The following is a 26,411-nucleotide window of genomic DNA, read 5'->3' on the forward strand; positions in this document are numbered from 1 at the left end:
TCCACAGAAGAGACAAGGCAGGGGCTAATAGTAATTATCATGATACAACCAAAAAAATTATCATGATACATATGTTTAAATACGTATTCATGTTTATATATGTTTTAGAATAGATGTGATCAAACGCTAATATATTTTCCATATTAAAGTGAATATAATAGTTTAACAGTAATCTCAGTAGGTTCAATTTAAACGTTAGATAATAGTTACCTTCTAAAAATCTAGCATTAAAGATTGCCACGTGGCCGCAATAGAATAGTTTTGACTACAGCAGTGAAAGTAGATGCTTAAAAAAGGAGACAGCAATGTGTTTGTGAATATTTTAATTCAGTTTTCTGGTGGTATATGTGTATTTACTGTATAAATATGTTAATGACTTGCCTTCATCAAGAAATGGTTTTTAGAGGACTATAAGGCATTACTGCATTAAAGTAGGAATATTATTGATTTGTTTTTTTCTCTCATTTTTTTGTAGGTCATGGAAAATGGAAGATTTGCAAAATATAAATATTTTACCCATGTCATGATCAATAAAACAGATATGTTAATGATAACTAAAAGGTAACTTATTTTATTCATCTTTTCCAAATGTAATCGATAAGGGGTTAATTGACAGCTACTGTGAGATTAAGCAGTTGTTACTCACATTTTGTTCCCCGATAGTTACACTTATTCCTGCTAACTCTGGTCTTCTCACCCTACAGATTTGATCTTAACACTTAACATAAACACACGTTTAGCCTGTGTATGCATACAGAGAAACACATAGAAGTGCACAGACATGATTATAAGTTAAACATTTTAACATTAGTTTCAGCCAGCTCACACAGGTACAGAAATCCCCATAGAGCTATTCTTTCAAGGGGAGACTAACACCATTCCTCTCTCTGAAAAAGCACACAATTTCAAAAGGAGTCCTGCTGATGCAAATGGTTAAGTGATCAGCGGCTAGCCAGTGACTCCTCAGGAGAAAGACCTGGTGGTCTGCTTTCGTAAACATTATAGCCAGGAAAACCTTGTGGGGCAGTTCTGCTCTACCACGTGGGGTTGCTATGAGTCGAAATAGACTCCATGGCCCCTAACAGCAACGTATCTTAGAGATTATCCCATGCCAACATACGGAAATTTTTCTTTCTTTAATTTTTAAATGGCTGTAATTGGTTCTTTAAATTTCTCGTTTCTTAAAAAGTACTTTATATGTTTGACTTTATAAATGATTCAGTTTTTCTAATATAAGCATTTTATGCTATAAATTTCCCTCTAAATTTTGTTTTAGCTGATCCCACAAATTTTGTTATATCTTTGTTTTCACTTAGTTTAAAATATGTTCTAATTTTCTTTGCACTTTGACCCAGGCATTCTTTAAAACCAAAACCAAACCCATTGTTGTCAAGTTGGTTCTGACTCATAGTGACACTATATAGGACAGGGGAGAACTGCCCCATGCGGTTTCCAAGGCTGTAATCTTTACAGAAGCAGACTGCTACATCTGCCCCTCGGAGTGACTGGTGGGGTACACACTGCTGACCTTTTGGTTACAACCAAGCACTTAACCACTGTGCCACCAGAGCTCCTTTATGCATTATTTAGAAATATGTTAATTTCCAAGCATTTGAAAATACTCTTGTTATCCTTTTGTTACAATTTCTAATTTAATACCAGTAAGATATATATGATTTTGGTCTTTTAAGATTTGTTTAAGTCTGTTTTAGTATCCAGAAAATAATGTACCTTGGTGAATGTTCCATGTGTATTTGTAAAGAATGTGGATTCTGCCATTGGGTATAAATGCCTCAGTTTGTAAGTGGATTCTGTTTTCAGTTTCTTTGTTTATTTTTGCAGAGGTGTATTATTTGTAACCAAAGGGACATTTGGACAGCTTACATGTGAGTGGCAGTATAGTTTTGATGAGTTTACCAAAGAGCCATTCATTGTTCATGGGAGAAGGTTACGTATTGAGGCCAAGGTATGTGAAACAGATTTTTTTTGAAAACTTGGAGCTGAAGGATAGCACATTGAAATAGTCCTCTTTACTTTTGTAACTTTTCTACCTCTCTGTAGATGTTGCTTTGTCTTAACATGGTTTCCCATAATACCTGCTCATACTCAGGCTTAACAAAAACAAAGTCATGCCAAGAAAAAATATGCTCCTTTCTGTTCTGTTACACTGACAGTCACATTCCTGGGCCCTCATTTTATATTCATTAAGAGAACCCCACCTTTTCCAGTGCTGTCCAAGGCACTGAAATGAGATAAGCATTGTATACCTCAGAATCTGCAGCATGTCCTCCACAGAATGCTTTTCCCTGAAAATTGAGCTGAAGGACACTTGAAGAGTTAGTTCTCTCTCAAAAGCCAATTGTTGAGAGTTCTTTTTCTTTTTATAGCTATATATCTTCCCACTTTGATTATAATTTTCTTGAAGGCAGTTACCATTTCTCACTCTTCTTTGATTACTAGCAACTTGTATAGTAGCTGCTACTTGAATGTGAATTGCTACTTATTTGATGAAACAACAGAGAATTAGTATCCAGTACAAGATGTAGTGAATGTTGCTAGGTACAAAGAATACAGTGATACAAAGAAATATAGTAATAACATATTTGGCATCTACAGGTATTTGACCAGATACCTGTGTTCAGGACCACTTTGACACTGGCTGTATTAGTCAGACATATTTTTGTTATACATGACTCAGCCCAAGTAAACTCCATTTTTTGTTTTTCTTTTTGGTTTTGAGGGACATTATTGACTCATGTAACTGAAAATTCTAAGCCTATATCTTACAGCTTATAGTGACCCTATAGGACAGAGTAGAACTGCCCCTGAGAGTTTGCAAGGAGCGCCTGGCAGATTCGAACTGCCGACCCTTTGGTTCGCAGCCATAGCACTTAACCATTATGCTCCCAGGGTTTCCCATCTTATAGCTTAGATATGCTCAAATGATACCATTAGCCATTGTTCTTCCTCGCTTCCTTTCCTCCCTCATTCTCATCCCCCTCCACCCCATTCTCACCTCTAGGTTCCGCTTTCTTCTATGTCGATTTCATTCTCAGGCAGGGTGTCCTGTGGTGACAGGAGAGCCAGCGAAAGTTCCAGACTTATATCCTACTAGCTCAACAGAGGGAAAGCTTCTCACTGGGTCACTGGACCACTTTTGGTAATACCCATTCCTGAGCCAGCCACTTTGGCCACGGGGATGGAATGAGCCAGTTGGCCAGGTGAGGGTCATACCCTAGTGCAAGAAGGAGAGGTCAGCTTCATCTGAAATACTTGGAGTGAGAGAAGGTGAGAAACAGTTACCCAAAGAAGAATCAAGAAGTTATTACCAGAAGAAATCTTAACACTCACGGGGCCACTCCTGAGAAGATGGGATGCTAGCTCTTGAGGATCTTAGACCAACTTACCCATTGAGAATTTCTCTAGTTCACTCAGAAAATAAAAGGTCCTGTGGCTATATATGAAATGATAGATAGCGGCTCTGCTCTAGGTTAAATGCTTTTCTGCCTTTTTTCACACCCCGCCCCCTTTATTTTTTCCCTTCCATGTTTTCTGAGACCTGTATCAGCAATCATCCTTTTTTTATTCATAGAAGAATCTTTTAGGTTCTAGTTTCATGGATATTTGAATTAGTTACAAATTTATTAGGCTAATATAACCTCCACCTTGTTTCTACTATGACCCTACCTATAGTTATAGAAGTAAATACCACCCTCTTCCTCAATATATCACTTCTATTTGTTCCTCAGGTACTTAATACCCACAGTTAGACTGTTCTCCCCCACAAATACTGAACAGAATGCCAAGGAGCGTAAAAAGCAGAGGACAATCACCTAGGACCTAGGACCCATCTTGATTTGTCTATCTGGATGAATGTGTACACACAAACACCCGCATTGTGTGTTATTTTTGAGCTAGACTCAGTCATGATTCCATGGTGAGATCAAGAATGAGAAGCTATTTGGAGAGGAAAAACAGTGGCACTGCACCCAGATTTCTCCCCTGTCATTTGTGCCAGCCCTTCATGGTTTCAGCAGTTGAAATCTCACCTTAAGCTTTTTAACCTAGGTTTAGTGATAATGCAGTAGAGTTAAAATTGAGTCTTTTATTTTTTTCTCCACGAGTTTGATTCTTCTTGGTTTCTCATTCTTGGCTTTTCCAGGTTTGTGATTTGGATGCCTTAAGGACAGATTTTTAAAATCGTTTGGCATTTCTTTTTGATTTCTACAACTGGATTTTGTTTTTAATGAAGTTACATATTTTGTTGTTTGTAGGAACGGGTGAAGTCTGTATTCCATGCCAAAGAGTTTGGGAAAATTATTAATTTCAAGACCCCAGAGGATGCTAGGGTAAATATAATGAATCTTTTACTTAAACAGATAAAAGTTTCTCAGTTCAAACCCATGTAATTGGACTATTTTTAAAAGGCGTTAACAAGTTTTGTTTCAGAAGTTTTTTAATTGTGTTTGTTTGTTTTGGCAGTTTTTGTATATGTAACTAGATAATATTTTCCCAAAGCTGTTTTTCACTAGATTTAAATCAAATTGTGCCATCGTATTTTAAAGCCTAACTGTAGTACCTTTTAAAAAGCCAACAAACAAAATAAATTATTTCATTATAGTGTCAACTTGTTGCCCAGCAGGAAAAGGGCAGCCCAAATTGTTGCCTTCTCTCCTGCATAGTTAGGAGTGATTAAAACAAAACAAACACATAGCATGGCTCAGGGCAAAGGGAGCCAAGCCTGGAGTCAGAAAAATCTATATTCGAATGCTGGTTCTTTCTGTCTTGATGATAGGACCCTGGGGAAGTCACTTATTCAAAGTGGTAATAATGTGAACTGAAAAGCACTATGCATGCTTTAGGGATTATGACAACTACAAAAATGTCCACTGTCATGAAAATGAACACTACAAACTGACTATCTGATCTCATGATCACAACTAAGACCCTATTCCTGGTTCTCTGAATTGTACTCGCTGTATCTGTGTAACTTATAATGAGAACACATTTCTCCTTTACTTGAACCCTGGGCCTCCTGCCAGGCTTGGAACAGACACCCAGCCTCCCTTGTACTGCTCCCTACATTGACCTGAGTATGACTGTTTACCAGTGAACTTGTCACCTCTGGATCCCAAACCAGGGACCTCTCCAGCCCACACACACATACCTTAGACCCATTAGCATGTGCTGTGCAGTTTTCTATCTAGACATTGTGATATAAGGCAACACTGGCATACTAACAGTAGAAAACTGAAAGGGGGAAGAGTTACACAGAAAGAGGAATAAACAGGCTAGAGCCTCAATATGCATATCACCTGAAACAGGGAGACAGACTGGGGCAGGATGACAGCATGATTTTTAGGCCATCATCTTTATGATGTTGGGGGGCATTACCACCTATTCCAGTTTCTCTATGGTCAATTTTCCACTGAGTCCTTGTCACCAGGTGACGGTGTCTCTGAATGTTTGTTTTTATCACCTCTTCTGATCTGCCGGCAATATCCAGAGAAAGCTACAGAGCTCCGTTCTCTTTCTCTCCTTATCCTGTGCCTACTTCACTGGGTTCTTCTTAAGTTGAAGAGGTACAAATGTCTCTGCTAAAGCTTTTTTATAATGGAAATAACCTCCAAGGCTTGTATCTGTCATATGGGCCTAATAATGATACACGTTATCAGTGGAAAGGTTTGCATTACATTTGCATTTTATTTGTGTGATTTCAAGTCCTTTTAGAATAGAAAGTATATCATGAGAACACTTAAATGCTCAAGAACATTGCTGTGTCCTTCTATGCTTTGGAGGCTTTGTGATTCAGAATTGACACAGGTTAGAAGAAATTTTATAAAGATAATTCTCATACTGTGCCACAGTTATTCATTCCGGCTGCCAAATACCCTCTTCTTTCATGATGGCTTATTTTATTCTTCTCATTCTGGAGACAAACAACCAAGAAAAAAAACCTTAGAAAAACATTATTGCCGCTGTTCAGCTGCATGCAGCACCATGGTCGTGAGCCACCTGGCCATTTAAGTGAGTTAGTGATCACTCGTGCAAGAAGAATTTTGTGTATTGGTTAAGTAGTTGGTATACATTTAATGAAACTGGAAAGCCAACTTTTGGATTTCCATTTGTCACATTTTAAGTCTCATTGCAGGTTTACTGAAGTAAAAATGTTGGTTTATTTCTCCCACAACAGTGGATCCTCACAAAGCTAGAAGAAGCAAGAGAACCTTCCCCAAGCCCCTGATGGAGAAAACTGGCTGAAGACACACAGCAATAAATCATTACAGCTTCCAGGTTTTACCTTCCAAAGCCTTTTTGGTTACCCACTCCAAAGTCTGTTTGGGAGGCATTGTATAGAAGTAGTTTCAAATACCCTGTATATGAGATGTTAAAAAAAAAAGTCAATTAGAATCAGGTTATACAGCTATGTGATTAAAATATATTTCAACTCTTTGGGAATCCATTGGGTTTTCTCACTTGAATCATGTATCTGGTTAGAATTATAATTCTTTTGTAAAAGAAGAAACATATTTTTTTTTAATGAATCTTAAATATTTGCTCCAGGTGATTCTCGATAATGGTGGAGAGGTCACCCAAAGTTAATCCTCACATGGCAGTGTTTAATGCTCCTGCTTCACGTTTTCACTTCTATTATGCTGACTTCAAACTGCCTGAATAAGTGATAGGTAAATGATCAAATCAAACATTGCCTCACTGGTGTCAAGAAAACTTTGGTGGCGGTTTCTTCAGAAACATGAAGTTCCAATTACTGACAAACAGTTTGGTATTATTTTCCTTATTTTTTAATGATAGATAGGTCTGAGTTATACTTAAAATGCATAGCATGACTAAGAGAAACAATCTCTTTTTTATATAATGTGAAATACATTGAATACTCCTCCATCCCTCATCTTAAGAAAGGCTTAAAGAAATGAGGATCATACTCAAAAGGGAAAACCCTTCTCAGAACTTTGGAGCCTTAGAAGTACTTCCTGGAGCCAACTCCGTGGGTTGTACTTGTTCCACCTGAGTCGTATTTTTAATAGACTGCTACTTTCAAAGGAAAATTCTTGAAGCTTTAACAATACTGACTTTCCATTCATTGGTAGTATGAAATAAACAAAATTTCCAGCATCTTAAATACAATGAGCTATGCCAGGACAAGACAAACAGCTCCACTCACAAGTAGAGGTACCTTAAAATATGATCCAGTGGCCCGTCCTGTTGGCACTAGACTTGAGAATTTCTGGCTTGCTTTCTCTGCATTTATTCAAGTGGGAATTATTCAAGTGGGAATCCCTCTTCTCGATGTAGAGCGAAAATAATGGGCTGCGCATTAGTAGAAATAAGGCCACAGAGTTTTTTCTTGATTTTTGTCCAAGGTCTTTGGGCCTGAATGTTAATAGACTTTTTCAGGTCAGAGGGGATGAATATGTGTTTGTGAACTACGAAGAAAGTGTTGAAGTGTCTTATTTATTGAATAATACACAGTATTTGATGCATGTTCTATGTGCCACCAAATGATTATGAATTGTTTTTGGAATTGAGGGCTCTGTATAGTCAATGGTTGTGAGAATCTCCTCAGGCTCCTTAAACCCTTGCTTTGTTGTAAAAGCTAAAATAAACAGCATGCCAGACTGGAACCGTAGTATTTCCTGGTCAAATCTTGCCTACTATATACTATTGTTTACTACTACATAAAAAATATGTTTATTATCAATATTTTCCCCCAGAATGTTTTTTTCTTTGCTGAACATGAATTGAATCAAGAGATGACAAATTCCAAACCACATGACAATGTGTGTCTCCATGATTATCTTTGTTCAAAGTAAAATACACATTTTCTCTATTGCTGAGCTCCTCCAATTTTGTATATGTCAGAATGAAACCTAAGAATAGAGGAAGTCAGAAAGCTTGTTTCAGATTGTCCTCGTCTGAGATGTTGCTTTACAGAAGTTCCATTCAATGCCATTAGCCAAGTACCTCATTACCTACTCCAGGTCTATGATTTCAGCATTCTCAAAAAAGGTACAAATCCATAACTCCGTGGATGTCCAATGACAAAGGGAAAAAGCCTAAAAGAGTAAGCATAGAAACTCTTCCAGTAGCCTCCAGAGGCCAGCAGGAGCGGTTTGTGTAACTGGTACACATGCAAAACCAGTGTGCCTGCCCTTCCTGTTCCTTTTCAAGGAGAACCTAGAACCCTCCCTTTTCATTCTTCCTTTATCAGTCATTTACCTGCCAACGCTTCCCCAGCACTTAACTGTTTCCAGAGTAGAAAGAGCCACAATTTCAAGAGTGATAGTTTATTTATCACTTATTTTAGAAGGTCGTCTTCATCTAAACGCAAAACTAAGAACATCAGTAGTATCAGGTCACTAGATGAGTCAGTCTTCTTAGTTTAGCATTTTACAATGTACAGCTATGTGTCTGACCCATTTTTCTTCAATGTTTCAGAGTCCAGAATCTTACAGTATTTGAAAACTAACTGCCATGAATTACATTTAGCTACGATTAATGGCTGTCTGCTTAAGAACTTTAAGCTTCTGTTAGTCTTTTGGAAGTTGCTGTAGAATGAGGTCCTGAGTGTTGTGTCCTTTCTCTCTATATATTATTTGCTATAGCCCCAGGCTCTTAATTCCAGTACATCTTCAATTCTGGTCCGTGATTATTATGTGAAGTCCAGGGCAGAGTGTGTCTGTTCTCTGCCAGCTCTCTTCCACAAAACCATGATCATTAAAAATGGCATCTTTCATTTCTGGTACAAAAAGAAGGTTGTGATTTCTTCATGTTTTCAGAATACTCTGAGCCAAAGAGCGTGCATACTTCTTCAATGGCTTCCTATCGCCTTGCAAAAGAGTATAGTGTATATATTGACTGCTTCTTCCCTAGTTTTAGTGGGACCCTCGACTTGTTCCCAGGCTCAGTTTGGCACAGCTATGTTGTGTCCTGGTCTCTAAGTAACTGTTACTACCCATAGACAGTCCTTCCTTGCCCTTTCCTCTTCCATAATCCTAATCATCCCCAAACTGTCCTGTGGCCTCCAAATAAATAAAATTCCCTTAAACGTAAATGTTGTCTTTTCTATCATAGTTCCCTCCCTATTTCTGTTGGTAGTTGCAGTGATATCCCAGTGAGTCTCTGTGCACCCAGCTCATCTCAGAAACACCCTGCAGAGAGAGTTCCCTCCCTTATTATTTCTGTTAGTAGTTGCAGTGATATCCCAGTGAGTCTCTGTGCACCCAGCTCATCTCAGAAACACCCTGCAGAGAGGTGTCCTATCTCTGGCTGGTAAAAAAATAAAACAAAAAGACTAACTGAGTGCTAGATTTTCTTCACCTTAGCTATTCAGTCATCGGTTGCCCTTGTTCAGGGCCTGAACTCGGATAAGGAGCAGCAGATCCACAACTCAGGCAGTGCTCAGATTGTCAGCATTGCCTTTTTCTTTAGCGTGAGAAGATAGGATACTTCTATTTTGGTTTATAAAATGTTTTCCTTTCCTGGTGTTTATCAGATAGCCTCATATGATTCAGTAGGATCAGAAAAAGCATAGAAAAATTAGATTCACAAATGCTTCCCCCAAAAGGCCACAGGAAATCCTTTAATTTGGTGTATGTCAACCCCTTTCTGCTAAGGATTTTCCTAGGATTGGGCAGAAGCTCTCCTTTTGAGTAGGTTGAATTTTCTCCATTTACCTTTTGGGTAGCATATATAATGACATCATGCTTGGTAAAGTAGAGGGTCAGTGAAAAAGAGGAAGACCCTCAACAAGATAGATTGATACAGTGGCTGCAGTAGTGGGCTCAAGCGTTAACAACAATTGTGAGGAAGGCGCAGGACCAGGCAGTGTTTCCTTCTGTGTGCATAGGGTCGCTGTGAGTCGGAACCAACTCGATGGCACCTAACACCAACACCACCACCTTTTGGCTGATTCACCACACAGGTGGCAGAAGCCTTAAAAATGGGGACTTTATATATGAAGGGCCAAAACACTCATTCTCTGGGGAGTGCTATACAAATGTCACCACAGTGGAGCTGAAAATAATTGAAATTCCTCATTAAGACCCACATAGAAAATTTACATAACCTGCATTCCTTATGCAGGATTCAGTACAAAGTTTAGTAAATCTGATTTTGGTGCTATTCAGTATCACAGAATAAAAGGGGACCCATGCAACCTCCTGCTGAATCCTTGGATATATACTTTATAAGCTCCTCACTACTAATGTTAATTAGGTTAACATTAATCAGTTAAAATTTTATGATTCTAGTAGTCTGTATTTTCATTCATTGACTACTACTGTTACCAGTGCAAACTTTTTCGCATAGCTTCTTTTCTTTCTGCCACAATTCATCTACAGTAGTGTTTGTTTTAGGCCTGTCCTAAAAGCAGGCTAGCACGTTCACTAAGAAGATAGATATGGATCCTTCCTATTCTGTCACAGACCTCATTCTCTTGAGTTGAAACCTTTTTTCACTTTATTTCCTCTTTTTAAAATAGTTTCATGTCTCATGAAAAGAAATTTATTTTAGGATTATGGATTAGTTGTACTTTTTAAAATAAAAACATTCTGGTATTTTCAGAAAAATTGATAATTCTAGTTGCCCAAAAGGGCTACCCAGGAAATGTAACTTCATTTTTTATAGGTTGGTATGAGTGTATTTTTTAAGTTTTTATTAATTTATACAAATACCAATTATTTAATTTGTACTATAACACCTGCAATGATAGACATCCAACTGTTAACCCGAAAATTCTTGTGTCTGTTACCACTCATTTATTATCGCTCTGATAACTTAATTATTGTGTCCCTTCACTAACGAAGTCCTTGTAACAAGAAACCCCGTGAGGGTGGTACAATAAAAAACCATAGCAACCAGAAGTGTACTTAACATGTTGTGAGACCCCAGCGTTTCTTGGTTAAGCCATCAGACTGTCAGTGTTCCATTTGTTACTCAAAAGTTCCCAATCCTTGGGCTGAAAAACACTTAAGTATAGCCTGGATTACACTGAAATGTTCTTAGTAGTTTTACACCCACACTCACGAACTATATTAGAAATCGTATCTGGGACTTATTGCAAGGTCAGCTAGATTGTTACGGACTTCTAAAAATGAGCATCTCTGTGTATGACTGTGTGTATTACATACAAAAATGAATTTTTCAGGGAATGTGCACTTTAAAAACACTTTCTCTTACTAATTTTTGTATTAATCAGATAGCCTTGTGCTTCTTTGGAATGCTTATTCTTTGGTGTAAAGACAATCTCTGGTGATGGTAATGAGTTTTTTAAGTATCTATTTCTGCATTACTTTTAGGTTTCTTAAACCTCTTAGGTGGGCCCCTGGCCCAGTTGCCTATTAACACTGTCTCTGCCTTCCTTTTGTGTATTTCGATAAAATCATTTATAAAGTTTACAGTAAAGTTCTTCCTTTTGAAACTGACCTTAGTCTTTTTTTTTTTTTTTTCTGAAAATTGGTTGGCCATTCTCACTAATAACTTTTCTCTAAATAATGATAATTATTTCTAGGTATTCGTAGATTTGGATTGCTTGGTACGATGACTTCCCAGTTTAATCATGTATACCTTTTTCAAATAAATTGAGTCGAATAAAGATTTCTGATCTTCAGTCTGCCTCTTCTTTAGTTATTGGATAGAATCAGCCTTCCCTCACCTATCTAAAACTGCCCTTTTGTTGGCCTTACTAAATGTGGATAACTAACAGATTGGCCAAAGACCTGATTTTCAGTCAAAGCTGACAGCATTCCAGCCCAGCGTGATCATTGCTCACTGAAAACTTGACTGGCAATACTTACTGAATTCTTAAGCACCAAGAGTGTGCCTGTCAATCTCAGAAAACAGCAAACGAATCCTTTCCTCAGGAAGTAATGAGTAGATTTTGAAAGAGGGACTCTGGGGAGACCCTCCATACTTGCAGAATCAGTAGTGGCAGAGGTAATTAATCTTTGATATGGAGAGTTCAGCCTTTCTGTGACTTAAGAGAACACTTTATTATTACCACCTTTGTTAATGATTTATTTGACAGCCCTCCGACAACTAATCAAAAAAACCAAACCCACTGCCGTCGAGTTGATTCTGACTCAATAGCGACCCTATAGGACAGAGTAGAACTGCCCGATAGAGTTTCCAAGGAGCGCCTGGTGGACTCGAACTGCTGACTTCTTGGTTAGCAGCTGTAGCACTTAACCACTACGCCACCAGGGTTTCCCCTACAACTAGAGGTGATTAAAAACCATCATTTTCTTGTATGCCTTTAAGTGTCAGCCTGAGATAAATTAAAAATAAAAATAGTGCAATACTACTAGAAAAGCGCTGTGATAAAACACAAAATTCCGTATTGTTTAATGTCTCTGATTACTGATAAAGTTTGAGCCCTTTTTCATATGCGAATTGGCTAGTCAGAACCAGCTCAAAATCTAGCCCATTGGGGCAGAAAGGGTGTTTCTTTCTGTTGTTACTGTTTGTTATGTTTCTAGATATCCTGAAGAGCTAGTCCCCCATTTCTTCGTTCTTTTGTGTGAAACCGTCTTGGCAATCCCCAGACCTTTACTAGCCCAGATAAATGTTACCATCAATGTGTCAACTTTGACAAAACTGGTGCTCTTGCACTCATCTTCTGAATGAGGATTAGTTTTTAAAGCTTAATGTTGCTATGTTAGAATCACTACATGTAAGTGGAATTCCTGTCTTTTAATAGTTTCACACTTGAAATTATTCCAGTAGAATGAGGACCTGACAGTAGTCCACTGACTGGCTGACATGAAGGCACAGTGCAGCTGTAGGAATGCTGACACGTTGTTCCATAACATGTGACCAGCCCAGGTACATTCTGTGCACTGATTTGAGAAAGCTCTTAAGTGGTATGTGCACACACACACACAAGTATGTATATGTGTGCACCGCTTAAAACACAGACACAAAACCATCTTGAGCCTTTAGTTTGAACCACTCTGTACTTTTCAGGGGATTCTGCCTCTGCTTTGTAGAACCAGCTACTAACCAGACATGATGATGAATATGGACTTGCCTCAAGGAAGAAAATTTAGGAAAGTTCCTGATTTATTAACTGTTTAGGTCACAGCATTTGATCTTAGGAGCAGAACCATCAATTAACTGTGAGCTCAAAGAAACACAAGATATTTCAGTGCTAATACAATGGTATATTCTTAACCTTCTCAGAAAAGCACAGCATAGTTCAAACATAACAAATCTGTGATGGCCTTCAGAATGGTAGCAGGGGTTACATAACATTCATTAAACAATTTGGACTTTTAGCCGTTTCACAAGTTTACCAAGACCTGGTCATATACATTGGAATATATATATATACATTTTCACCAATATAATGTATATGCAATCTAGAGCCCATCTACCATATGTGAATGTTGGCTTCATGATGATAAAATCACGTCAAAACTAAGATGTACTGATATATTCATTAATTTAGCTTAGAAAGTTAACACAAAAATGTTTTTAAAAAAAATCTTTGGTAGCATGTTAAAGAAGTCATACTTTAGCATTAGGAGAGAAAAACTCAATTCAGAATGTCTCTAATTTGCAAAATTTAATAAAAAGCTTCAACCCATTAATATTCTTTAAAAAAAAAAAAAAAGTCACCCAAGTTAATTAGTGGTCTTAAGGCATGATCTGTAAATTAATGGGCCCTTCTGAGTAAAAGCTGTTACATGATTTTTAATGGTTATTATTAAACACACTTAAAGTAAATCACAGTGGCTTTTTAAAATTCTATAAAATATCAAATTCAAAAATAACACAGAAATTTACAGCCAAAAGTCAGAAAAAGAACTAGAAGAACAATTTGAGAATAAAGGCTTTAAAAAAGGTTTTGGTAAACTCAAATCTCTTCCAAGCTGCATAGCCCATCTCTGTCCTGCGTCCTGCGCGACACCCTTGGCGTCTGGCACAGTGGGCTGGGTCAGGTGATGTCAGAGCATTTGCAAATAAACAAGAGAAGCTTCTAAATCATGTATTCGGTGATGGAGGAGTGGGCAGCAGCTTTTACACTAGGTTGAATTCCCTCAGGTTCAGTTGTAGAATTGTGTCTTTAACGGCAGCAAACACAAAGCGGATGTTCTCTGTATCTGTGGCACACGTGAAGTGGGAATAGATGACTTTCTCTTTGTCGGGATTCTGATCTTGATAAAGCTTCAGGATAAAGTCTCTGGCAGCTTTGACGTCTTGCTTTGGTCCTAGTCACGAGTTCAATTAGAGGAATAAAGAAGAAAGAAACTGACTTACCACAGTGTCCTCCCAAGAATTATGTTTAATGTATGTTTATTCTCATTTGAAGGAGCCCTGGTGGTGCAGTGGTTAAGAGCTCAGCTGTTAACCAAAAAGGCTGGCAGTTCGAATCCACCAGCTGCTCCTTGGAAACCCTACAGGGGCGGTTCTACTCTACCCTATAGGGATGCTATGAGTCAGAATCGACTTGATGGCAGTGGCTCTGGCAATGGTTAAGTGCTTGGCTGCTAGCACTGTGGTCGGCAGTTCGAACCCACCAGCCACTCTGGGGTAGAAAGATGAGGTAGTCTGCTCCTGCAAAGATTACAGCTTGGGAACCCTGTGGGGCAGTTCTCCTCTCTGCTTTAGGGTCGCTGTGAGTCAGGATCTACTTCGCAGCAACGGGTTTGGCATTTTGGTTTGTTCTCATTTGGGATCCTTCCTTGACCTATCTTATTTCTAGGGGAGAGTTTGCCTGGGGCATTATTTTTATTGTACCTCATTATGAATTCATACAATAGTATTTTTAAGTGTCCACTGGTACTTGAAAATTGTGCTTTAAAATGATTTCTTTAAAAATAGTGACCCAATTTAATTTTCTGATTTGGACCACTTTTGAAGAGAATGCACCCTTAATTCACACAGATAGAAGCAGGCTAGGGGAAGTAAAAGGGAGGAATGCTAGAACTAACATTATTAGGTACTCAAGTCTATTTTAAAGCTTAGGGGTCCCTACTACAATGCCTATGTGGTTCATTAGGGCATCAACTCTCCTCCCTCGGTTAAGTTATGCATATAAAGAACTTCAACATCTGCCCTGTGTCTGGTAAAGGAGACGCCACCCTTCAACATACACTCAAGAAGTGCCAGGCACTCTGACTGGTGCTGGGACTGCGGAGACAAATCTCTACTCTCAAGGAGCAGCTCATGAGGGGAGACAGTATCATACAGCGTGCTAAAGCCAAGCGAGAGCAGGTCAGCCCAGCACAAAGGAGGCACAGAACGCCAAATAGAGGGTCAGATGTGCTTCCCAAAGGAGATGCCTGAGCTGGCTCTTGGAGTTAGCAAAAGGAGCTGGCAAGTGTATTCCAGACATTGGGAGAGGCATGTGTGGCAGTGCTGAGACAAAAACACAAATGGTGTGGAACAGCTGGAGCTTCAGTGCACAGCAGAGAATGGTGAGAGGGGCTCTTAGAGGCAGGTCACCAAGGCCCTTGTGAGCTGTGTTAAGAACTTCAGACTGATGCCAGGGAGGACAGAAATATCATCCCCAAGGTGAATACCTACTTACCTGTGTATTCTGGGAAATAGCTAATTAGATGAGAGTACATGATTTTCTCTTCCAGAAGATCCTTCTTGTTTAAGAACAAAATCACAGATGAGTTCAGAAACCAGGGGTAGGTGATAATGGTTTTAAATAAGGCTTTGCTCTCTTCCATGCGGTTCTAAAGGAGAAATAAGAGACACAGAAAAAACTAGAAAGAAAAGCGGTACGTTGGAAGCAATATGCCAGATCGGCAGTTCCATCTATCTGTTCCTCTCTCACCCAGCTGCAGTCTCTGTGTCTCTGTCCGTGCAGAAGCTGGTAGGCACGAGGGGGCCAGGGACCCCAGGCCTCCTGCTTCTGTTTCCTCCCCATCCCCACCCTCTCATGAATTACGCCCACCTACTGCCTCCTGGGTCTCTACAGATCCCCTCTCCCTCTAGCCCAAAACCAGTGTGCAGGGAAAGGAGAAAAGCTTTTGTGTAACTTGGAAAAAGAAGGTCTGAACCCACATCTGGCAAGAGTTTTCTGTGTCACGTAATTTGGGGGATTATCAAGAGGGAGAGTTGGAAGCTTCAGATCTGAGAGACCCACTTTCATGGGGTGTGGGCTTCCAGACCACACATGAGGAGTCTGGGGATGATGAGAGGCAGGAAGCCAACTCCAGCAGTGAGTGCCCGCCACTGGCAAGGATGGGGACTAATGCTACCGAGTCCCTCTCTGTGCCATGCTTTCCAGGCACGTAAGGCAGGCAAGCTGTGCCAGAGAAGAGTGTCCCCATTTCTGTGGATGAGCATACTATTGTTCAGAAAATTTACAGCTTTCCCAAGCTCATACAGTAGTCAGTCTTGGTGAAGGCTACGTAGAGCATGAGACATTGGCAAGGAAATAGTATACGCTCCTAATTTGTGAAGAGCAGACAGGACACATAAAAATCTCATCTGGTGACAATAATTGTTCTGTTGTTGTTAGGTGCTGTCTAGTCATTTCTGACTCATAGTGACTCCATGTACAACAGAACGAAACACTGCCCAGTCCTGTGCCATCCTCACAGTCATTGCTATGTTTGAGCCCACTGTGTCAGCTGTTCTAGTCCTAAGTATTTCCAAGCTCAGCAGACCCCTACACAAATTTCCTACATAAATTTCCCTACACTCCCACACACCCCCCTCCCCGGCTCATTCTGCCTCTCCATACATTTTCAGGATTAAGATTCAGATTTTATTACCAGAGAGGTAAGCCCTCACTCTAACTGCCTTGTTTTTAAAACTTCTTTACAATTTATTATAACCTTATCAATAACGCTCTCCGAGGAATTACATACAATATGTGAAAACACAATTTCTGTACAGCCGGTGAGTGGATCTAACACTTACCTACAACCAGGAGGGAAAAGTCTGGAACGCTAGCCGCTCAATTTTTCGCTAAATACCTTGTGATTTTTTTGAGGGGAGAAACTGTTTAATCCCTAAGCCTATCAGGCTGAGGTATTGGTCCCTTGTGCGTCTGACTAATCTTTTGAGTTTCCTGAGGAACGTCACAGAGTAATTCCTGAGATGAATTTGGAGCTAATTTTTCATATTGATAATTAGATGCCTTTGTTTCTTAAAAATCTCCTCACTTGGAACAGCTGGGCAGCAGCGAAGATATCTGTTCTTTGTACAGTGACACAAGCCAATGAGCTAATCCTTCACCAATGAGCCAATGTAGCTGTGCTCCTCAGAGGAAAGTCTGCTCTCAAGAAATACGAGGTACAATGTGCTCGCAATTACTGCCTGATCCTGGACAGAGCCTTTTACTGATTTACTTTCATGCCCTGGAAACAAGAGACATGTTTATAAAAGTCAAGAGATCTTGTGCAAGTTTGGGGGAAAAGACGACGGGCAGGACACTGCTATCCCCCACAGAAAATGTCCCAACCTGTCAAACAAGTGGCTGTGATGGTCTCTTCACTTTCCAGGCAGATCCAGGCTAAGGCGTTCTACCCAGCCACACTATGGCAGCTCTGCAGGGCACCCTGAGAGGACCACTGGGATGGATGTCAGAGCTGCCCTGAGGGAATCCCTCCCAGGGGAAGTGAAGGGAGATGCAAACTCGGGTGGCCCCCAGAACAGCTCCAAGCATCTGGCACCACTCCCCATTTGCAAGTAATTGTTCTTGTTAGGTGCCATTGAGTCAATTCTGACTCAATGTGTTACATGGTAGAGCTGCCCCATAGGGTTTTCTTGGCTGTAATCTTTACAGAAACAGATCACCAGACCTTTTCTTCCACAGTTGTGCCAACCTTTAGGTTAGTTGTCGAGTACAAACTGTTTGTGGCACCCAGGAACATTGGCAGTAAGGACCTAATCGGGGAGGGCTATGGGCCTGTGGAGGGTGGGCTGCCTGTTCTCAGACAAAGTTTATTAGAAACGGTGTTTCTCAACTTTGGCTGTGCAAAAGTCATGGGGAGGAGGGAGGGCAGTGGTTGGAAAGGATACCCCCAACCAAAACCCAGTAAATACGAATCTCTTGTGTGGGGTCTAAATGATGGCATTTAAAAAAGCTCCCCCAGGGATTGCAATACACAGCCAGGGATGAGACCACTGCTTTTGAGTGGTTTTCAACCTTAGCAGCATGTTAGAATCACCTAGGGAGCTTCTAAAAATCCCCATGCCCAGGCCACACCCACTACTAACTAATCAGCATCTCTGGGATTGGACTCAGGCACCATTTTTTTTTTTTTTTAAGTTCCCCGTGAATTCCAGTGTGCATGCAAGTTTGAGGACCAGGGTTCCAGACCTCTGACTCTCCTGCTTGCATGTGTATTTGAATTGCCTGGGATCTTGTTAAAATGTAGATTCGGCATCGGTAGGTCTGGGTCGATTCAGTAGGTTTTCATTTCTAACAAGTTATGCAGGTGAAGCCTAATGCTGCTAGTTCAAGGACTTACACTTTGATTAGCAAGACCAGTTCACCTAAGGAATGGGGTCTACTGCCAGAGCTGCCTGGTTTCTTGGAAACTAAGGAAATAGATCTCTGTCTTCTACAGCTAATTAAACTCCCCATCCAGCGTACCTCATTGTCACATTCAGCCAAGACCTGGTCATATTCACTCAAAGCAACCAAGAAAATAATGGAAGTGACACTTTCAAAGCAGTGAATCCATTTCCGTCTTTCCGATCGCTGGCCACCAACATCCACCATCCTGTTCAATAGAAACACAGATCACTCAAAGGTTGGAATACATGACTCTCTGGGGGGAAAGGACATGGATCATTATACCATGGAAATTGATGCTTTTTGAGGTCCTCGATAAATTTTAAGAGTGAAAAATGGCCCTGAGATTAAAACATTTGAGCACCACTGCTTTAGGCACTGGGGAACCCCTGGAGGTTTCCTGGCAAAGGAATCACAAAATGTAATGAAGGTTGAAGACAGATGCAGAGATGACTCAGGTGGACCTGCCTGGGGAAAGTAGGTGGAAAATACAGCATCCACTTGGGTTTTGCTCCAATCACCATGGAGAGTCCAGTACACCAGGCACGAGAGGAGCAGAAAGGCGAGTAGTCTTCCAGGTCCGCCCAGCATTCTTCTGGCCCTGGGCCCATTGTTGTTTCCATGGACACTCTAACTTATCCACACATCCTTTCTGAATTAGCTAATGTCACCCATTCTTCCCATACAGACCTAGAAGTTCCCTCTTTGTTCAACAGGAAAATCCAAAGCCTTTATTTAGTGTGTGCCTTTGGAAAGATTGGGGTCCCCAGATGGTACAAATGGTTAATGTATTTGGATGCTAACTGAAAGGCTGGATGTTTGAGTCCAACCAGAGGTGCCTAGGAAGAAAGGTCTGGCAATCTACGTCCAAAAAATCAGCCATTGAGAGCCCTACTGAGCACAGTTTTAACCTTGACACACATGGGGTTGCCATGAATTGGGATCAACTTCACAGCAACTGGTTTTTTGGAAAGATTTCAGAAACTCATATACCGGAGATCACAAGTTCAAATGCCCCAGGATCAGGCAGTTTATGTGAATGAGTCAAGGGGGCCTTCCCTAGGTAGAAATGCATGAACTGCACGAGGGAAAGGGACCCTATCTGAAGGGAGGGCTGCTACCAAATGCTGCCAGGTGTTGCTAGACAAAAACCAGGCTCACTATTACCAGACCCTCTTCAAGAGAAACTAGAAGTCAAATGTTTTAAGTGAAGCACCCCAATCATTAAATGTTGGCTCAAAAGAAAAAATTTAAAACACTAGGCAAGAGAACCCAGTGGTGGGCTACATATGGCCCACAAGCTGCCAAGGAATACCCTCTTTGACAGGCCCAACTCCAAAGACACCAGACCAGTGGTTAGGTGGCCCACAGGCCATCCCCAGTACTGCCGTCAGAAAGGTGCTGGGAAGAAACCAGAGATCCAGCCCTGCCCTGGAAGCTGCAATGGCAGGGCTACCTGGCTCCACCTCCCAGGGGGCCATAGGGAGAGAGCTGGAAAGGGAAAATGGAAATGGTCAAGAGGTTGGGCTTGAAGAAGCCATAAGAAGGGGCTCAATTTCAAAGATCAAAATTCTTCCCCTGGAAGGATTCCCCTGGGAGAGGTACTATGAGCTATACGATGGTAGGTGTCATTGATGGAGGACGTTAACACTTGTTAACCAGACACTGGAAAGTAATATGAAACCCACTCATCAAAGCTCGAGAAAGACTACAAAAAATTTAAAAGTTGTTTTTTGTTTTCCTTAAACCTTGGGAACCTCTGACTCTGAGAGGTTTTGGAAGTTACAAGCACTAGTTGACTCTGAAAGGTTTAGATAAACTTATGGGCACGCAGGCACAGGGGCTGCCTTGAAATCTGGGATGTTCTCACACAGATACAGAAAATCGAGGGGCTGGTATTGCAATGGTTAATGTTATGTTATGTGTCAGCTTGGCTAGGCTATGATCCTCTGTGGTTTTGGCATGTGCTCTTCCATTTTGTTATCTGATATGAGCAACCAGTCAGTTGAAAAAGGAGTTTCCTTGGGGGTGTAGCCTGTCTCTAGTACATAAAAGGATGTTTTGGCAAAGCTCACTCTCTCTTGACCCTGCACCCTTCTTGGTGCCTGACTTCCCGTTCTTGGGACGTAAGCCTGTAGAAGTCTCCAACCTGCTGCCTGACCTGAAGATCTTGGATTCACCAGCCCCCCACCCCCAAACCCATGAGCCACCAGGGTTCCCCAGCCAGCCACCTGACCTGCAGATCTTGGAGGGTTCCTCCAACCCCACAATTCTTCAGTACACTAAGGTGTAATGGGGGGTACAGACAGAACCTGGACATGGGAGGACCAGACTCTTGTTGTCTCAGCTAGAAATGTGCCTGTGATAATACTGATAGGAGGAACAAGGGAAATGATGGAAAAATGTGCTTTGAAGTTTGCAACCCCATATATTAAAAAAAAAAAAAACCAAACCCATTGCTGTGGAGTCGATTCCAACTCATAGGGACCTATGTATATATAATATAATATAAAAATTAATATAATATAAAATATAATACCCAAACCCAGTGCCATCAAGTCAATTCCTACTCATAGTGACACTATAATATGATATATGATATGATATAAATTATTATTTGCTATTAAATGTAGTGACAATTTACTTAGGTTATCCTAAAGGTACTTCCTATAATTTTAAGTGGAAACTCATATTTGTACATAGCTTGAAATAGTTTATAAATACATATAACGTAATTTTAATATGCATTTTTGTATCAATTTTTAGGTTTTTTTTTTTTTTAAGGAAGAAAAATCTTGGAGAAAGAAGTAGAGGGAATAGAAATGTTATTCCTTTCTTAGAGAAAAGACATTAGTAGTCAAATCAATTGCAGGTTACAGAAGTACACGTGTGTGTGTGGGTGTGTGTGTGTTTTACATATAGTAATTATTCCGGACACACATAAGGAGACTCTTCTTCTCTAAGGGTAACAGAAAGGCGAGTTCCTCTCCATTTTAGGACTTGAGAGCCACCACAATACCAGATAGCCTGAGACTGAGAGGGCCATCTCCCCTAAAACACATAAGCCCTATAGAGGAATAACACAGCCACTTAAATATCCATTTGGGAAACAGATAGCGGTGAACATAATCAAACGCAATGGATTGTGCACTCAAAAATGGTTAAAATGACAAATATTTTCTTATATATATTTTACCACAATAAATGTTTTTTAAAAAAGCAATTGCTGGGGTGGAAAAAAACCCATTTGAGAATTTCCAAGCCTGGGTAGACAAGTTCTGAATGGGCCATGTTGGGCCTGACTGCCTTACCGAAATATGATGTTTTCCAAGTCAAAGGGATACTCGATGATGCCAGTTGTGGGCACTCGGACCCGAAGCACATCTTGCTGCGTCGGGACAAACGACGGCATGGCGATTCGGTCGATGTCAGTCAGGTAACTGGGACGCAGAGAGAGAAGGGAGAAATGTCTGTTCTACGAAAGAGAAGTCGGCCCTAGCTCACAGTGACCCCCACGCAGATTGACTGAGCCCATCCATAGCCCTTTCTGAGAGCCAGCTCCGGACCAGGCCCCTCCACCCCTCCTGAGATTGCTCTGAAGAGAACATGGAGCAGAAGCACTGTCGTGAGGCTTCTGGGAAATCTGCAGGTCTTCCCATGGCTTCCTCCTGGTTCTAAACTGGGCCGGATCGCAATCTATATGGTCCATGAGGGAGATGGGGGGGCTGGAATAGGGTGTTGGCGATGGCTGCCTCTGACTTCCCATTTGTTCCCCTCCCTCCAGAAGCCCTTCTCCCTGCCAAGCACCCTCATCCAAGAACGTTACATAATGTGGACGCTGTTCTGTAAAGCTTCTGCTCAGTGAGTTCGAGTTTCCAAGATAAATCAAAAAACCCCTTGTGGTGGAGTCGATTCTGACTTTTAGGGACCCTAGAGGACAGAGTAGAGTTTCCAAGGAGCATCTGGTGGCTTCCAACTGCTGACATTTTGATTAGCAGCCATAGCTCTTAACCACTACGCCGCCAGGGTTTCCTCCAAGATAACAGACAGGCATAAAACAAGCAAATGGGAAATTGTTTAAAAATAACAACCACCACAAAGAAAGTTATCCTGTTAAAGACGCTGGGAAATAAAATAACCCAAACCCTGTCTTGGATTATATTTAGCCATGTACTTAAAACATGTATTTTTGGCCCTGAGCTTAAAATATATCACTTGTTTTGGTTTTATTTTAAACTTTAAGGCCTACTTTACAAAAAGGCATTTTAGAGAAAAATAACTTTATCTCAGACCCTGGCAAACAATGGGGAGTTGCTTGCCCTGTTTTCTCCTGGCACAGGTATGACACATCCTAAGTCCACCTGGGGCCACCCTGACACCAGGCGCTGAAAGGAAGCCACGAGGCCACTAGGCAAACCCTTCTCACCAGGCAGCCCTGGGCTCAAGAAGCTGAGAGAAGAAAAGGCAAGTTTCCTTTTAGAAAAGGGAGATATGTCCATCCCACTAAAGGGAAAACCAGTTGCTGGCGAGTTGATTTCAACTTGTGGCGACCCCATGTGTGTCGGAGTAGAACTCTGCTCCATAGGGTTTTCAACAGCTAATTTTTTAGGAAGTAGATTTCCAGGCCTTTTTTTTCAAGGCACCACTGGCTGGACTTGAACCCCCTTTGAATTAGCAGCCAAATGCACCAACCATTTGTACTGCCTCAGGACTCCCTAGTAAAGGGAAGTCACTCCAACTCACAGTGACCCCCCCGCCTGCCCGGCACAGATTCACTGATTCCATCAATGGCCCTTTCTTGAGGGCCAGTTCCTACTGCAACACCCTCCCCCAGCTTCCCATTCCTGCCCCAGAGCTCATCACGGTGGTGCATTACTTTGACATATGTGATTATTTGATTTGTACCTATCTCACCCCACCAGACTGTACATTCCCTAATGGCAAAGCACGTCTATTTTTGGTTGAATCTGTAACTCATACCACAGCACCAGGTACGTAGCAGACACTCAACAAATACTTTTTAAATGATGGCAGAATGGCCTTATAAGCAGACATTACTAGCAGAGCAGTGCTTTTTATTTTCAGTTTGGCTCAAGCAGCATTCACTTAGCGTGTCTCATGTGGAAAGCGCTGAGTTGGGCAGAGCAGGGGACCAGGATACACACAACCAGAAACCTGCCCTCCAAAAGCTCATGCTATTGTAAGAGAATGAAAGGAGGAAATGAATACCTAGGCAACAACCTAAGGTGAGTATGATAATACCACCACCCGATCCTGCCAGGCACTTTACATACATTATCAATATCCCCCGAACCACCCTGGAAATAGTCATCACCAACCTTCTATTATATTTAAGAGAACCAAGTCTCACAGAGGGTAAATTGATTTGCTTAAAGATAGAAAGGGACACAGCAGGAAACCAACAGGTAGGTAAAACAATTTAAGAATTAGCCTTATGTGTGAGGCATTATTCTACAGCAAGGGTCAGCAAATGTTTTCTGCAAAGGGCCAGAGAGTAAATATTTTCAATTTGTGGGCCAGTCTCTGTAACAATGACTCAGCTCTGCCATTGACTGTAGCTCAAAAAACAGCCATAAATAATACAAATGGGTGTGGCTGTGTTCCAATAAAACTTTATTTACAAAACCGTGTTCTAGATAATAGGAAAGCAGCAGTGAGCAAGGCAGGCAGAGTTCCTGCCTTTGCGGGGCTCAGGTTGCAGTTAGAGGGACAGCTCATAAACACATAAGCTAGTCTCAAGTATGATACATCTTTTGACTCAGGTTCTCTCATGCTCTTCCACATTTCACCTGCCATTCTCCACTACAGCATCGCCATCATTGGTGTCCATAATTACGTTAGGTGTATCAAAAGCGATTTGTCATAGAACTACCATGTGCCTCAGCAATCCCAATTCTAGGTGTATACCCTAAAGAATTCAAAGGAGAAACACAAACAGAAGCTTGTACACAAATGTTCACTGCAGAACTCTTCACAATAGCCAAAAGGTGAAAACGACAAAGTGTCCATCAATAGATGAATGGATAAACAAAAATGTGGTACATACATACAATGAAATATTACTCAGCCATAAAGAGAAATGAAGTCCTGACACATGAATGAACCTTGAAAACATTATGTTGAGTGAAAGAAGTAAGTCATAAAAGGACAAATATTATATGCTCCCACTTATATGAAACAGACAAATGCATACAGACCAAAGTTTATTAGTGGTTACCAGAGGTGGGAGGAAGTGGGGGGATCCTAACTTAGGGAGCACTGAGCTTCTGCTGATGTGGTGGAATAATTTGGAAATGAATAGTGATGATATTGCACAACATGATGAACGTCACCACCACCACCACCACCACCACCACCCACTGCCATCAAGTTGATACCGACTCATAGCGACCCTATAGGACAGAGTAGAACAGCCCCACAGGGTTTCCAAGGAGTGCCTGGTGGATTCGAACTGCCAACCTTTAGGTTAGCAGCTGTAGCACTTTACCACTATGCCACCAGGGTTTCTATGAACGTCACAGATGTCATTGAATTGTACATAGGAAAAAATGTTGAATTGGCAAATGTTTTGCTATACACCCACTCCTCACTTATTGACATGGTTAGGTTCCAAACACCAGGTCATTATGTGAAAATTGGCATTATGGGAAAATGGAGGATGACCACATCAGATCACAAAATGGAGGATGACTACATCATTACATAGCTGCCAAACCACTGAGAATCATGGCCCAGCCAAGCTGACACATAAGCTTAACCATCACAGCCAGCGTTACTCTCACCTCACATCTTAGTGTTTGTTACTGCCAGACATACATCGTTAATGCGCAAAATAGTCTGTAGATTTTTTACTACTGTAGTAAATACAAAATGTCCATAATAAGATAGTTGATAAGAAGTAGGTGTATATATTTTTACCACAATAAAACAATTTTTTTAAAAAAGTGATTTGTTAACTTGTGCTAAAAACGAAACCTGTTGCTATCGAGTCGATTCCGACTCATAGCGACCCTGTAGGACAGAGTAGAACTGCCCTATAAGGTTTCCAAGGAACACCTGGTGGATTCAAACTGCCAACTGTTTGGTTAGCAGCCGTAGCTCTTAACCACTACACCACCAGGGTTTCCATTACTTGTACTAGAAGGTATAAATTTTTTAAATATCAAAGAGAGCAGGTTTAAGGTTCTCCCTGCAATATTTCTCTCACACATTTGCTTTCTAATTTCCTTCTATGAATGAAAAGAGAGGGGTGGAGTTGTAATACCCCCTGGAACTTGTGCAAAACTCCAGGGGCCCATGACAACATGTGCTCTGTGTGACCTCCACTAACATGTGGGTCAGGAATATAGATGGGAGCAGCTACTGTGAGAACGTCACATTTGAAATGAAACTTGAGGAAGTCGTATATTTCTGGAGGTCAAGTTGTGAGATGGGCTTTGCAGGCTGGAGATGGGACTGAAAACACAGACCAGGAGATGGGACTGAAAACTGGGGGGTTGTTGAGGGAGAGCAGGCAGGGTGGCTACACTGGAGCTTTGGGTACAAGAGAGGATGGACATGGGCAGCAGGTAAGTCTAGAAAAGTTGGCTGTGTCAATCTGGAGGTGCCACAGAGAAGTGGGGTCAGGCTTCTACTTAATTGTTTGGGAGACAATTGACAATGCTAAGGAAAGAGGAACACAAAGCTGTCCTTGGGAAGGAGGCATGCTGCTGCAGGAACTCTAGAAAAATTGAAACAGAGAGGCTGTGTGGAGCTGTCTGGGACAGTCCAGGCAACGGAGGTCTGATGTTGGCTGTGGTGGTTAGAAGAATTTAAAAGATGCTGCTGAAGTAGAAGGAGTCCCTGGGTGGTGCGAATGGTTAACATGCTCAGCTGCTAACCAAAA

The 26,411-nt window shown here is 41.1% G+C and overlaps 2 protein-coding genes across 3 annotated transcripts in view; one reads left to right on the forward strand and one right to left on the reverse strand.

The window, feature by feature from the left end:
• VPS13A (vacuolar protein sorting 13 homolog A) overlaps positions 1-10,567 on the forward strand; it is a 263,707-nt gene extending 253,140 nt beyond the window's left edge. The window contains exons 69-72 of the mRNA XM_049897014.1: positions 476-561; positions 1,843-1,966; positions 4,275-4,349; positions 6,194-10,567. Coding sequence (XP_049752971.1) covers positions 476-561; positions 1,843-1,966; positions 4,275-4,349; positions 6,194-6,244 — 336 coding nt within the window. The 3' untranslated portion in view covers positions 6,245-10,567. The remainder of the gene's footprint in view (positions 1-475; positions 562-1,842; positions 1,967-4,274; positions 4,350-6,193) is intronic.
• A 2,388-nt stretch (positions 10,568-12,955) lies between these two features.
• GNA14 (G protein subunit alpha 14) overlaps positions 12,956-26,411 on the reverse strand; it is a 217,099-nt gene continuing 203,643 nt past the window's right edge. The window contains exons 4-7 of one of the 2 annotated variants that reach the window (XM_049897024.1): positions 21,817-21,945; positions 18,584-18,713; positions 15,554-15,707; positions 12,956-14,231 (exon numbers count right to left, since the gene is read on the reverse strand). In XM_049897024.1, the coding sequence (XP_049752981.1) occupies positions 14,041-14,231; positions 15,554-15,707; positions 18,584-18,713; positions 21,817-21,945 (604 nt within the window). In that variant the 3' untranslated portion in view covers positions 12,956-14,040. The remainder of the gene's footprint in view (positions 14,232-15,553; positions 15,708-18,583; positions 18,714-21,816; positions 21,946-26,411) is intronic. The other variant, XM_049897023.1, reaches the window with a different exon arrangement.

Source organism: Elephas maximus, chromosome 9 (genome assembly GCF_024166365.1).
Source record: "Elephas maximus indicus isolate mEleMax1 chromosome 9, mEleMax1 primary haplotype, whole genome shotgun sequence".
NCBI lineage: Eukaryota > Metazoa > Chordata > Mammalia > Proboscidea > Elephantidae > Elephas > Elephas maximus.